The sequence below is a fragment of the Helianthus annuus genome, chromosome 7 (assembly GCF_002127325.2).
Source record: "Helianthus annuus cultivar XRQ/B chromosome 7, HanXRQr2.0-SUNRISE, whole genome shotgun sequence".
In the NCBI taxonomy this organism is placed as follows: Eukaryota; Viridiplantae; Streptophyta; class Magnoliopsida; order Asterales; family Asteraceae; genus Helianthus; species Helianthus annuus.
This window is the reverse complement of record NC_035439.2, coordinates 4,449,682-4,462,739: the sequence shown is the minus strand read 5'-3', so window position 1 is coordinate 4,462,739 and position 13,058 is coordinate 4,449,682. Positions and strand designations below refer to the sequence as shown.

Sequence of the window (13,058 nt, the reverse complement as noted above, 5' to 3'; positions counted from 1 at the left end):
GAACTTTACATTATTATGAGATGGTTTTTGCCACTACACTACCAATAGTTATTTGCATAATAAACGGATAAATATACAAAATATATAATTTAATGAATATATACAAACTTATAAAGACTTTTTGGGCCCTTTGAAATTTTGGGCCTCGGGCGTCGGCACGGGTTTGCCGGGCCCAGAGCCGGCCCTGACCCTCAAGGTTTAAACCCTGTCGAATCCATTTCTTTCACATCAAACCCGGTTTCAACTGACTATGTTTAGTCAAAACGTGGTCATGATTTATCTGAAGGGGCAAATGGGTCAGCCGATTTCAAAGTTATCCAAAGTGTATTAAAATGCCAAAAAGAAACTCCTGAATTGTTATTTTAGAAAGGAAAAGAAAAGAAAAAGACGTTGGAGGTTGGCCCAACTTGCTTGTTTTGACTTGCACTAAAAGGCAAAAGTCAACCATCTTGACCCGGCCCGTTTTAACATGTTTTCCAATGGGTGACTTTTTCCGTTTCTTCTTTTATAAAATTAAAAAATTTTTAGCCAAATCAACATAGTTATTTTAGAAACTTACTCCGGTCAATTCAAATCTTGGTTTAAAAAGTGAGAGGCGCACAAAAGAGACGAAGTCTAAAAACGAGGTGCGTAGCACAAAAATGGCGGGCTTCTTGTACCTGAGGCACAAAATGATGTATATTTTTTTACATATCCCATAAGTTTTTAGTATCCCTTTATCTAAAATATAGTTATAAATAAGGTTTATACATATTTTTACCTACGTGTACAAGCCAAAACCTATTATACAACAGTTTGATGCATAAAAACACCCTAGGTACAAGAGGCGTACGCCTCAAGTTAGAAAGTCCCCAATATTGCGCTTTTTTGGGGCTTGTTAAAAGTCCGCCTCGCGCCTCAGGTATGCTTTTTATAACCCAGATAGGAAGTACGAGGTATTCTTTCATCAAATTAATGATGATATGAAAAAATTAGAAGAAAAAGTTTCTTATGAACTAAAATTATTTCATGAAATTAATGTCTAGCCTAAGTATAAAAACTTTGAAAAGAAGTTTCAACTAAAACTAGATAAAAAGAAGTGAACGGGTTTAAAAAGTTATAAAAGAAAAAAAGAAAAGTTGATTAGTTTTCTTATTAAATTAAGTGAAAGGACGGTCATTAATGTAAAATGTACCTGTGATTGTTCTTAACCGGTCATTAATCACAACTTATGGCCTAATGGTAGAGATGCTTGGGTTCTCCAATGAAGAACTAAGCTCAATCCTCATTTGTATCGTTTTAGTGGATTAGGCAATGATGGATAATACAAAGGTTCTATCCTTAGCCCACCTGGGTTTTCGTCCCGCAGTGTGTTACACTAGAGAGTGTTCAGCTCTTGTGGTCGCACAACATATGTCAAGTGGGAGTCGACGATATGGTTTCCCGGAAGAACACCCAAGCAAAACTCTGAAGCCAGCAGAGCCCGGTCAAGACAACATAGTCTGACCCGAGTAGGGCAATTGAAATATCCAATTTGAAGAGTGCGGTAGCATAAAATCGCCGTTTAAAAAAAAACCTCTTGAATTGTTATATTAGAAGTCCAAAAGAAATTTATGGTCATATGTTCTACATTAATGACTTCAGAAGTCCAAAAGAAATGGATAAACAAGTATTTGGAGGTTGGCCCAACTTGCTTGTCCTGACTTGCACTAAAACTCAAAAGTTACCTATCTTGACCCGACCCGTTTTAACATGTTATCTAACCTGGCTTTTACCCAGTTTGGGTGACTTTTTCCGTCTTACCTTTTAGAAAAAAAAAAAATTCAGCCAAATCAACATAGTAATGTTAGAAACTTACTCTGGTCAATTCAAGTCTTGGATTTAAAAAACCGAGAGGGGCACAAAAGTAACGAGGTCTAAAACCGAGGTGTGAAGCACAAAAGTGACGGGCTTTTCGGACACGAGACACAAAGTGATTATATATTTTTTATATATATCCTATAGGTTTTTAGCATCCCTATCCAAAATCGTATCTACATACCATAAAACGCTTTTAGAAATGTCCCACCGTGTGTTACACCTGAGAGTGTTCAGCTCTTGTGGTTGCACAACGTCTGCCAAATGGCAGTCAGCGGTATGGTTTCCCGGGGGAACGCCCAAGCCAAACTCTGAAGCCAGCGTAGTCTCGGTCAAGACAACACAGTTCGGCTGAAGTGGGGCAATGAGGATCTTTAATTTGGTGAGTATGGTATCCTAACACAAGAAAGTCGTCGTGAAAAAAAAAAAGAAAAAAAAAAAGAAAACTTTCTCATAAATAAACAAGTCAAGTTAAATGGACGATGGATATGAAGCCCAGTGGCCCATAATTCATATCATTGTTGACCTCTTTCATGCAAACTTAACATCCCCCGTTACACGATCCTGTCAACCCTAAAATCGAAATCCAAGTCCAAAAATGTCGGACAACATTCCGTTCGAACTCCAAGCGGAAATCATCAAACGGGTTCTTCCTGTCAAATCTTTGCTTCGGTTCAGATCAGTTTCAAAGCAATGGAAGTCTCTGATCGATAGCTCTGAATTCATCACTCATCACACCCTCAACAACAAGACTCAGCCGCAACATCTACTGGTAAGCTACATAACAGGAGGTACTGAGGACAAATATGTTTCCATTGTTGATGATGATAACTTCCCCCACCACAAGTTTTCTCCTGTTGTTCCTCCAACTGTTAAACTTCATCCGCTTCCGTTTATGCTCGATTGCTCTCACGGATTGGTGTGTTTGCACGGATGGACTCGTGATCCAGTGAACAGAAACAAGAAACTGGTTGTTGTTTGGAATCCACTAATTGGGAAATCTGTTGGTATAGAGATACCGGATCGAGACTATATTGTTATTGGTTTTGGGGTGTGTCCTAAAACTAGTGACCCTAAGATCGTCAAGCTTTCACGTCTTTTCGATAGCGAGGCCGAGGCTAAGGCTGAGGTTTTCACATTAAGCTCTGGGGCTTGGAGAAGTGTACCGATGAATATTCCGTTTAAATCGTTGCACTTCTGGAATTCACAGGTGGTTATAGATGGGGTTATTCATTGGCTTACTTATGAGAAAATTACATATAAAGTTAGGTTGTATTCATTTGATTTGGCAAGTGAAAAATTTGGAGAAGCTGTAGACTTTCCTTATAACTTAGCAGGACGCTCTGGAAGGCAGTACGGTATATCTAAGATCAACGATTCTCTTGTTGTGCTTAGTCATCACTGGGTTGTTACTAATTTAACACCGAAACCATTCTGTGACGTATGGATGATGTTGAAAAATGGTGTTTCAAAACCCTCCTTTACAAAACTATTCACTGTTAACGACGTTGAGGTTGATAGCATGATTGGATTTAGGAAGAATGGCCAACCGATAGTGGATCGGACGAAGACAGGTGGATATGATGTTGAACTAGAAGTTTATGAACTCTACTCGGAACGCATCAACGGTCTTGGGATTTATGGGTCGGCCTTTATGATGACCTCCTACAAAGAGTCACTACTTTTGCTTAATCATTCTGATTCTATCATTCACTCATAGATGATTAATCTACTTTTTAAATCCTATTTTTCTTATTTTTGTACTGTTCTATTTTGTTTGTTTTTTTTATAGCTTTTAGTTTAGCTTCCATCAGACTTAATGGTAGCTTTTTTATCATCATCTAATTGAAAACATGCTTCTAGTATATGTTTAAATCCTGCTTGATTTATAATCTCATAAGCAAAATCAGATGGTTGCTCCTTAAGGTTATGGTTTTTCGAATTCAGCTATTGATCCAACCAACATGTACGAATAGCAATAATAAAACATTAAAACTACCGCAATATAAACCTAGCCGAGCCAGGCCAAGCTCAGGCTCGGCTTGATTATAAACCAAACCGGCTCGGTTTGGCTCGGATTTGAAATCGAGCTAAAAATTTTAGCTCAAGCTCGGGTTGGTTTTTAATCGAGCCGGCTCGGCTCGATTAGGCTCGAACTTAAAATTAAATATTAATACATTGCTTCAAAATTCAATAGTTTAAGATACGAGTCAATAGTTCAAAAAGACATATTGAAAATAAGTTCAACCTACCATATTACAAGCCAAATTTAAGATCAACCTTATACAAAATAAGTTTCAAATCTCAATGAAATACAATATAAGTTTATTAGCATCCAAATCAACTTCCTAACATGTCACAGATATCTAAGTGCACTTCTACAGCTTCGAGATAGTTTACAACACTCTACACATCTGTCCATCTTGAACTTTAAAGGTTCGCTTGCTGTGCTTATTTACAATGAGGCTGAGGCTGAGGCTGCCCTGGTTTCTGATGTATGGACCTTGATAAAAACTGGTGATCCAATATCTTGGTTTACAAAAGTATTCACCGTTAGTTTAAAGCGAACAAATGATAGAATAATTGGATTCAGGAAGAATGGTCAAATGATAACGGAGCACTTAAGCATGAGGCATGATAATTTAACAGGAACGACACTTGAAGTTTACGATTCCTACTCGGAACACCACAATTATCTTCCAGTGTTTGTTTCCTTTGATTTGTATATCATGAAGACCTCTTACACAGAATCACTACTTCTGCTTAACCACTCTGATTCTGTCACTATGTGATGATGACCGTATTTCATCATGCTATATGTTTGGGATAATTGGTGCAGTATCCGATCCTTTGTGTTGTAAATCCTTAGGTAGTGTTCACTTCATGGATTGGGTACCAACTCCGGGTTTGAACTCGAACCCGACTTGCTTTTGAAACGAATTTTGGATGAACCTGGCTTGAACCCTAACAGACCCACAAGGTTTGAACCCTATCGAACCTGATCCTTTCACTTCAAACCCAGTTTCAACTAACTCGGTTTAGCCAAAAAAGCGTTTATGATTTATCTCGAGGGTCAATGGGTCAACCGGTTTCCAAAGTGTATTAAAATGCCAAAAAAAAAAACTCCTAAATTAACATTGAAACGGAGTTGGGTAGAAGAAAGTGAGGTGAATGTCACACCAATATTTTTTTTAGTTCTACAATTGGGGTCCAACAGCTAAATGCCACACCAATGAGTCAACGCCACGCCCACCCACTCTTTACCTCCACACCGGTGGAAATCCTCAACGCCGCCTTCCACGACGTTGCCGGGGTGGTGTGTCCGGCGTGGAAAGGCCTAAGCGCCACAAAACAACGCCCACATCGCATGGTCTAAGTAAGTTGAGAGGGCTTATTATTTCAGTGGTTATGGTAAATAAGCATATGCCTTCCCATTCCCAATCACAACTTCAAGACCCGAAAAGCATAACATTTTAACAAATTTAAGACACAAAAGATCATCAGTCTCAAAACCTCATATTACAACAGAGAATAAGATCACCAAGGGCACCAATAATCGGATTTGTACCGTCCAACGATGATTTCTACCACAGGTGATGCGCATGGGGAGCAAAAAAGGATTTCTGAAACCTCTGAGACTGATTCTTCATCTTTATCAAAAAAATAATGTGGGGTAACCGTCATTTTCTTTAGTACAGGTGACTTGGCTAATATAAGCCTCACAAAATCTAACTCATTCTCCGAGTCAGTAAAATCTAGAATCTCAAATTCTTTCAAATGCTCCAACGTAATGTCTGAATAATCATCAAGCGTAAAAGAGCCCAAATCATCTTCATCAACGTAAGGTTCTTCCCCCCACATCTACATGAAGAAGTGTCTTGTGTGAGTGTATGTTGAGATAAGAATCAAAACAAGTAGAATACGACATAGATTCTTGTTATTTACCACTAGCTTAACTGTCTCCAGATTAGGGGAGCTTCTAAACAGAAGAGCAAGAAAAGGTAACCCATATATGTTAGTAAAACAAAGAGTATCCACAGTCACACACAAATATTTCAAGTGGACTAATGATGTCGGGAGCTTTTTCGGAAGTCTCTTTGGAAGAAAATCCTTGCGCCATAGCCAAAACAAAGATTAGTGATAACTAATAAGCAAACCAAAGTCTAATCAAGTATATATCATGTAGATAAAATTACCTCCAATCCGAATACCACAACATAAAGATATTCAATCACTGGTACACACCCGAATAGATCAACAATGGTGGAACCTTCAACATCATAGAGAATTGTCATCCCATGACCCTGCATAAATTACAATATTTAGACAAGTTATGGAAGAGGAAGACCATGGGAATTAAATTTTGATTGTTGTAAACTTACAAGAGCCAATCTCTTAAGTAATGGACAGCTGGATAAAAGTCGGTGAAGCGTTTTCTTATGCGTCCATACACTACTCAAATTTAAGGTTGTAAGGCAACCGAATTCATTGAATGAACGTTGTTGGTAAAGAGCACAACCATTGAGATACAAACTTGTTAATTGGTGTAACGAGAAGAGAGAAATGGGTAACCTATGCCCCTCATCAGCTCCCGCATCAAGGTCAAGTTTTAACATCTTGAGAGTATTTTTCTTGGACAAATGAAGTATGATATGGTCAATCTCAACACACGAGGTATCTACTTCCATAGAAAGAGTGAACTCATGTATTGGACCCTCATGCATAAGCAGAACTTGGTATATCGCGTAGAAAAACTTACACCTCTTGGCCATATCTTTCCTTTTACTTGGTTTGTTAAGACGTAGCTCGATAGCAGACGGCTTAGGCCCACGAGTCCATTCTTGAAACTGATCCTCAATAAACTCAAGTTTAGGGATTTTGATCCAATGGTACCTCCATTCCTTAGAGAGGATGCTTGTCCTTGCTGCCTCTTGAATCGGTAGTAGACATAAGATGCTTTCTATTACGCCTACAGGAAGCTTGCTGATTCTATCCATCTTAGGATACCCTTATTAGCTGCAGAATTTGCTACTGTGAAAATATGGTTAGTCTACACACAAATCAACGAAACAGATATGATAATGAAAGAAGAGAGTCAAAGCTTTCAAACAACAAAATGGAATGGAATGGAACTGAGCCGATTAGGTTAGCGACTGTATCAACGCACACATTTGTTTGAAGTAGTGACGCAAAATTACCCAAATCCAGTAATGAACAACGTCTATGATGTTTATGAGAAGTGATAGATATGAAAAGAAAATACCTGAAATGGCTTATGTTATTTGATAAGCAACGAACCAGCCGCCACCAGCGACATTGACGAGAAGAAGCATACACCAGACCAGAATAGAGTTAGGGTTCAAACACAAGTGGTTCCTGTACTTTGTGTTCGTTTTTGTTGGGACTCTGCTTTGATGTTTTTGTTTATTATTAGGAATTAAAAGTCATTTTAGTCCCTCTAGTTTGGTTCATTTTGCTAGTATAGTACAAAGATTTCATTTTTTGTCTGTGGGTTCAAAAAGGTTTTATCGTTGTTACTTTAGTCTATTGAGTTAACTTCATCCATTTTTTCTGTTAACGAGTTAACTTCATCCATGAAGTTAACCCAGTGGACTAAAATGGCAACGGTGAAACCTCTTTGGACCCGCAGACGAAAAATGAAACATTTAGACTAAACTGCCAAAATGACCCAAACCACAGGAACTAAATGACATTTAACTCTTTTTTTAGTGTTAAAGTAATCTAATTATATTTTCACTCTTCATTCTTCACAATTTAAATTCTACATCTTTTGTATAAATTAGGTTATAGTATTGTTTCATACTTGTCTTGGTGGGGTGAAATCAATGTTTTAAAAACCGGTTCAAATCGCCTCATACACCCAGTTGAACCATCCGCTACATCTAGTTAAACCGTTTCAAAGCCCAATCCGGTATGGTATAAAAACTGGATTTTGAAACATTGGGTGAAATGTGAAAGAATAAGAATATACGTGAAATAAATAAATAAATAAAAGAGTTAGTTACTGTTTTCGTCCATGTGGTTTGTCAAAATCACTATTTCAGTCCATTAGTTTAAAAATTACGATTTCAGTCCTTGTGGTTTCACTTTCGTAACCATTTCAGTCCCTATGGTTTCACCTATAGTACAACCTTATTCCTTATGGTTTGTACACTCCATTCTCGGACAGTCTTTAACATATGTGAATTAACTAAAATATCCTTACTATTAAAAATACAAATTAAAACACTAAAAGATAAATTTAAATAATCATTTTAAACTCAAGTGGCCCACCATTAATTAAAGGTCACTTAAGTAATAAAAACAATTTAATTAACAAAAGCCTTGTGGGCCCCACCCTCACTTCGTTTCTTATAAAGCACCACCTACAACCACCTTATCACCACCCACATGTTCCATAACCACCACTTGCAACCACCTTGTCACCGTTCGTCTTCACTCTACCACCGAACTCCACAACCACAACTACAACCTTCGCCATCCCTAATATATCCCACTCGTGACCAACACACACAACCACAACCACTATTCTTCACTACCTTCACCGGCCAACCACTACGTTTACCACCAATCTCTACCACCATTGCTCACCTTCTTCTACCCCTAATCTGAACCTACCTCAACAATCTCTCCACTGCATACAATAACAAACCAAACCAAATCGAACTCCAAACCTACAAATCTGAAATCAAAAGTACTTCGTCGGTCATTCAATCCAGATTTACGTCTCCGAACTAGTCAGATTACAACTCATCGGATGCACCCTCGAATCGGAAACCTAGCTGGTCTCCATTGTTCAGCGTTACCACCACCGCCACCATTTACGTTGGAGTGGAGTGCTTGCGATGCTGGAGTTCCGGAATTCCGGTTAACAATGATGTGCTTACGGTAGGGGCTGTTCATGAGCCGAGCCGAGCTGAGCTAGGGCAAGCTCGGACTCGGCTCGATTATAAACCGAGCTTGCTCGGACTCGGCTCTATTATAAACCGAGCTTGCTCGGCTTGGCTCGGATTTCAAAACGAAGCTGAAAATCTAAGCGTGCTCGACTTGGTTTTAAACCGAGCTGGCTCGGCTCGGCTTGGTTTGGCTCGATTTTAAAAATAAAAATTAATACATAGCTCTCAAAATTCAGTATTCTAAAATATTATTCAATAAACATATTCAAAATAAGTCCAACATAATACATTACAAGCCAAAATCATGTTCAACAACGTAAAATAAGTTTTATATTGCAAGTAAATACAATATTTATTCATTAGCATGAAAAACAACCTTTAAATATGTTATAGACATCAAACTACAAGCCTAAATACATGTAAACAATAATCACGTTTTTGTAATACATTATATGTATATAAAAATAAAATATATTATAAGTAAAATAATTCGAGCTAAGCCGAGTCGAGCTACCAACCAAGCCAAACTGAGCCAAATTGGCTCGTCACGAGCCGAGCCGAGCTAGGCTCACTTTCTAACCGAGCCGACCCGGCTCGGCTCACTTTCAAACTGAGTCATATCGAGCGAGCTTTTTCCGAGCTAAATCCGAGCAAGCTCCGAGCCGCGAGCTTTTTGGACAGCCACAGCTTACGGTGACAACAATGATATTACGAAGAAACAGATTACAGTGGGGTGGGGGTGGGGTTAGGTTATTTTTATTAAATAATAATGGTGGAACCCACTTGAATTTTTAAATAATAAATTAGATTTTCGTAATGTCTTATTTATTATTTTTAATAATAAGGGCCTTTTAGTCAATTCATATCCATTTAACACCCAAAACTAATCCTCATCCATCTTAGGAACTAACCAGGAAACGAGTGTACAAACCGTAAGAAACACGGCTGTAATTTCAAAAAGGTGGGGTTTGTACTTGAAATTTTACCAAACCAAAGGGGCTAATCGAAAATTTTCTAAAAAAAGAGTATGATGTAAATCAACTCGAGAGATGCGAATGACACCAATGGTCGTTGATTGTGAGCATCAGTGATAGATCAAGAAGACGTGTGGATTTTATGGCGTCGGTTGTTGTGAATATGTTCTCCCATTTACTTACCCAATATGATGATCCTTAGAAAATTGAGAGCATAGAAGCTTGATCGATGATTCATATTAACAGGTGCTCTAGTAAGTGAAAATTAAGCTGGTACGGCTTATTATTTCAGGGGTTATGGTAGATAATCATATGCCTTCTTATTCCCGAGTACAGCTTCAAGACCCGAAAGGCATAACATTTTAACAAATTCAAGATGCATAACATCATCGTCTCAGAACCTCATATCAGAACGAAACAAATTTGTTCATTTCAGTAACGTCAACAAAAAAAACATAACCATCAAATGCATGACTAATTGGATTTCAATTATCCGACCACGATTTCTACCACATGATGTCTACCAGAGGGGCCGCGCATGGAGTAAAGCAAAGGATTTTTATAATCTCTGATTCTTTATCTTTATCAAAATCATAACATCGGGATATCCATACCTTCTTTAGTACAGGTGACTTGGCCATTATAAGCTTCACAAAATCCAACTCATTCTCTGCGTCGCTAAAATGTATAATCTCTAATTAGTTCAGATGCTCCAACGTAATATCTGAATAATCTTCGAGTGTTAAAGAGCCCATTTCATAATCTTGAAGACAATCTTGGTCATACATCTACATGAAGAAGTGTCTTGTGTGAGTGTATGTTGACGTAAGAATCAGAACAAGTAGAATACAACACAGATTCTTGTTATTTACCACTAGCTTAAGTTTCTCAAGGTTTGGGGAGCTTCTAATCAGAAGAGCAAGAAAAGGTAACCCATATATGTGACTAAAGCTCAAATCATGTATACACAAATATTTCAAGTGCACGAATGGTGTCGGGAGCTCTTTCGGATGTCTCCATCGAAGAAAATCCTTGAGCCATAGCCAAAACAAAGATTAGTGATAACTAATAAGCAAACCAAAGTCTAATCAAGAATATAGTTATACCATGTAGATAAAATTACCTCAACGAAGGAAAACACAACATAAAGATATTCAATCACCGGTAAACACTCTAATAGATCAACAATGGTAGTATCTTCATCATCATAGATAAATGTACTCCCATTATCCTGCAAAATTACAATGTTTAGATAAGTTATGGAAGACCATGGAAATTAAATTTTATATATTATAAACTTACGAGAGTCAAACTCTTAAGAAATGGGCAGCTGGATAAAAGACGCAGAAGCATTTTCTCATACATCCATACACTTTCCAAATGTAAGGTTGTAAGATAACCAAATTCATTGAATGAACGTTGTTGGTAAAGAGCACAACCACTGAGATACAAACTTGTTAATTGGTGTAAAGAGAAGAGAGAAATGGGTAACTTATACTCCACATCACCTCCCGTACAAAAATCAAGTTTTAATATCTTGAGAGTATTTTTCTTCGATAAATGACGTTGTATTTGGTCAATCTCAACACACGAGGTATCTACCCCCATAGAAAGAGTGAACTCGTTTATTGGACCCTCGTGCATAAGCAGAACTTGGTATATCGCGTAGAAAAACTTACACCTCTTGTGCATTTCTCTCCTTTTACTTGGTTTGTCAAACGTTTGTTCCAAAACAGACGGCTCAGCCCTATCGGTCGACACTTCAAACGTATACTCGTTAAACACAAGTTTAGGGATTTTGGTCCAATGGTATCTCCATTCCCTAGAGAGGATACTTGTCCTTGCTGCCTCTTGAATGGGTAGGAAACATAAGATAGTTTCTATTATGCCTATTGGAAGCTTGCTAATTCTATCCATCTTACTAGGATACCCTTATTAGCTGCAAAATTAGCTAGCTAGCTACTATGGGAATATGTTTAGTCTACACACTAAACAATAACAACAAAACCATGTAACAGAAACAAAAAACGGATGAAAATGAAAGGGGTTAGGGTTGGAACAGAAGCAATTAGGTTAGTGAGTTTAACAACGAAAATTCATTGCACACATTTGTTTGAAGTATTGATGCCAATTTACCCAAATCCAGTAATGAACAACGGCTTATGAAGTTTATGAGAAGTAATCGAATATGAAAAGAAAATACCTGTTGTACAACTGATATGGCTTAAGTTACCTAATAAGCAAACAGGCAACCAACGAACCAGCAGCCACCAGCGATGTCGACGAGCAGAAGCCATATACCAGAGTAAGGTTATGGTTTACTAAGTGTGTTTGGGTTAGCTTATTTTGAAGCAACACTTATTGAGTTATAAAAGTTAATAAAAGTTAATAAGTTGTATTTTTAAGTGTTTAGTTTATTTTGGTAGCTTTTGTGTGTTAAGAAGTCATTTTTTCTGACTTCTCACTTATGACTTATATAAGTTAATAAGTCAGTTTTGAGAAGGAATGCCAAACACCCACTTCATACACGACACAAGTGGTTCTTGTACCTTATATCGATTTGTATTAAGAGTTGCACTAAAGGTTTTGTGGTCATGGTTGTTGGAATATGATTTGTTGAACATGATGAAAGGAAGGTTACAGTAGTAAATTACGTTTTTGGCTTGTATCACCTTTACCCTTTCAGTCAAAAAAAAAAATTTAACATCTGAGCCTTTTTGGCCTTTTTTTTTACCTTTTTTTTAACATCTGTGCTTATATCACGTTTACCCTTTTTTTTAACCCTTTTGGCCCCTAACGTCTTTTTTTCTAACCATTTTGGCCCCTAACATTTAATGGATGGGGTTAGTGTTAGGGGCCAAAAAGGTTAGAAAAAAGACGTTGGAGGCTCAGATGTTCAAATATTCTTTTTTGGGCTAAAAGGGTAAAAGTGATATAACCATAGGGGCCAAAATCGTAATTTACTCTTAAAATAATAAAAGAGAAAGTGGTTTGGATCATTACAAAATCCTTAGTATAGTGGTTTTGGATGTTGGATTTGAGGTGGGTGACATGACGTCTATGTAGAGGGTAGGGCTGCGAACGAACCGAACGAACACGAACAAGACCTTGTTCGTGTTCATTTGTTAAGAAATATATGTGTTCACAAACCGTTCAAGAACACTTATCGAACGAGATTTTGTGTTCGTGTTAACGAGGTTTTGTGTTCATGTTCGTTTGTTAAGAAAATGAACTTGTTCGTGTTCGTTTGTGTTTGTTTGTTAATTTTAGGCAATGAATAAAAACGAACGTTGACGAACACAAATATGCGCAAAATAATGTTCATGAGCCC

The 13,058-nt window shown here is 37.6% G+C and overlaps 3 protein-coding genes across 4 annotated transcripts; 1 reads left to right on the top strand and 2 right to left on the bottom strand.

Annotated features, from left to right (window-relative positions):
• The first annotated feature begins 2,403 nt into the window (after positions 1-2,403).
• On the top strand, positions 2,404-3,599 carry LOC110866175 (putative F-box protein At1g47790). The gene has a single exon (XM_022115462.2). The coding sequence runs from the start codon at positions 2,435-2,437 to the stop codon at positions 3,554-3,556; it is 1,122 nt and encodes a 373-aa protein (XP_021971154.1). The 5' UTR covers positions 2,404-2,434; the 3' UTR covers positions 3,557-3,599.
• Positions 3,600-5,245: 1,646 nt separating this feature from the next.
• On the bottom strand, positions 5,246-7,236 carry LOC110867734 (F-box/FBD/LRR-repeat protein At1g13570). 2 transcript variants are annotated; one of them, XM_022116741.2, is made up of 5 exons: positions 7,100-7,236; positions 6,219-6,867; positions 6,033-6,140; positions 5,782-5,946; positions 5,246-5,697 (listed from the first exon to the last, which is right to left on the bottom strand). In XM_022116741.2, the coding sequence occupies exons 2-5, from the start codon at positions 6,831-6,833 to the stop codon at positions 5,374-5,376; spliced, it is 1,212 nt and encodes a 403-aa protein (XP_021972433.1). In that variant the 5' UTR covers positions 6,834-6,867; positions 7,100-7,236; the 3' UTR covers positions 5,246-5,373. The 2 variants fall into 2 exon arrangements, with proteins under 2 accessions (XP_021972433.1, XP_021972434.1); XM_022116742.2 differs by having other exon boundaries at positions 6,219-6,864; positions 7,100-7,234.
• A 2,868-nt stretch (positions 7,237-10,104) lies between these two features.
• Positions 10,105-12,052, bottom strand: LOC110867735 (F-box/FBD/LRR-repeat protein At1g13570). The gene is made up of 4 exons (XM_022116743.2): positions 11,030-12,052; positions 10,851-10,958; positions 10,600-10,758; positions 10,105-10,515 (listed from the first exon to the last, which is right to left on the bottom strand). The coding sequence occupies exons 1-4, from the start codon at positions 11,642-11,644 to the stop codon at positions 10,426-10,428; spliced, it is 972 nt and encodes a 323-aa protein (XP_021972435.1). The 5' UTR covers positions 11,645-12,052; the 3' UTR covers positions 10,105-10,425.
• Positions 12,053-13,058: the final 1,006 nt, after the last annotated feature.

What these genes read in the sequence shown, in the direction of transcription:
- LOC110867735 (XM_022116743.2), bottom strand. Translation starts at nt 11,644, where the DNA reads ATGGATAGAATTAGCAAGCTTCCAATAGGCATAATAGAAACTATCTTA. An exon ending in TTCTTAAGAGTTTGACTCTC is followed by an intron (nt 10,959 to 11,029) that starts GTAAGTTTATAA and finishes GTAATTTTGCAG; the next exon opens with GATAATGGGAGTACATTTAT. An exon ending in TTGAGAAACTTAAGCTAGTG is followed by an intron (nt 10,516 to 10,599) that starts GTAAATAACAAG and finishes TTCTTCATGTAG; the next exon opens with ATGTATGACCAAGATTGTCT.
- LOC110866175 (XM_022115462.2), top strand. Translation starts at nt 2,435, where the DNA reads ATGTCGGACAACATTCCGTTCGAACTCCAAGCGGAAATCATCAAACGG.
- LOC110867734 (XM_022116741.2), bottom strand. Translation starts at nt 6,833, where the DNA reads ATGGATAGAATCAGCAAGCTTCCTGTAGGCGTAATAGAAAGCATCTTA. An exon ending in TACTTAAGAGATTGGCTCTT is followed by an intron (nt 6,141 to 6,218) that starts GTAAGTTTACAA and finishes TAATTTATGCAG; the next exon opens with GGTCATGGGATGACAATTCT. An exon ending in TTGTGGTATTCGGATTGGAG is followed by an intron (nt 5,947 to 6,032) that starts GTAATTTTATCT and finishes CTATGGCGCAAG; the next exon opens with GATTTTCTTCCAAAGAGACT.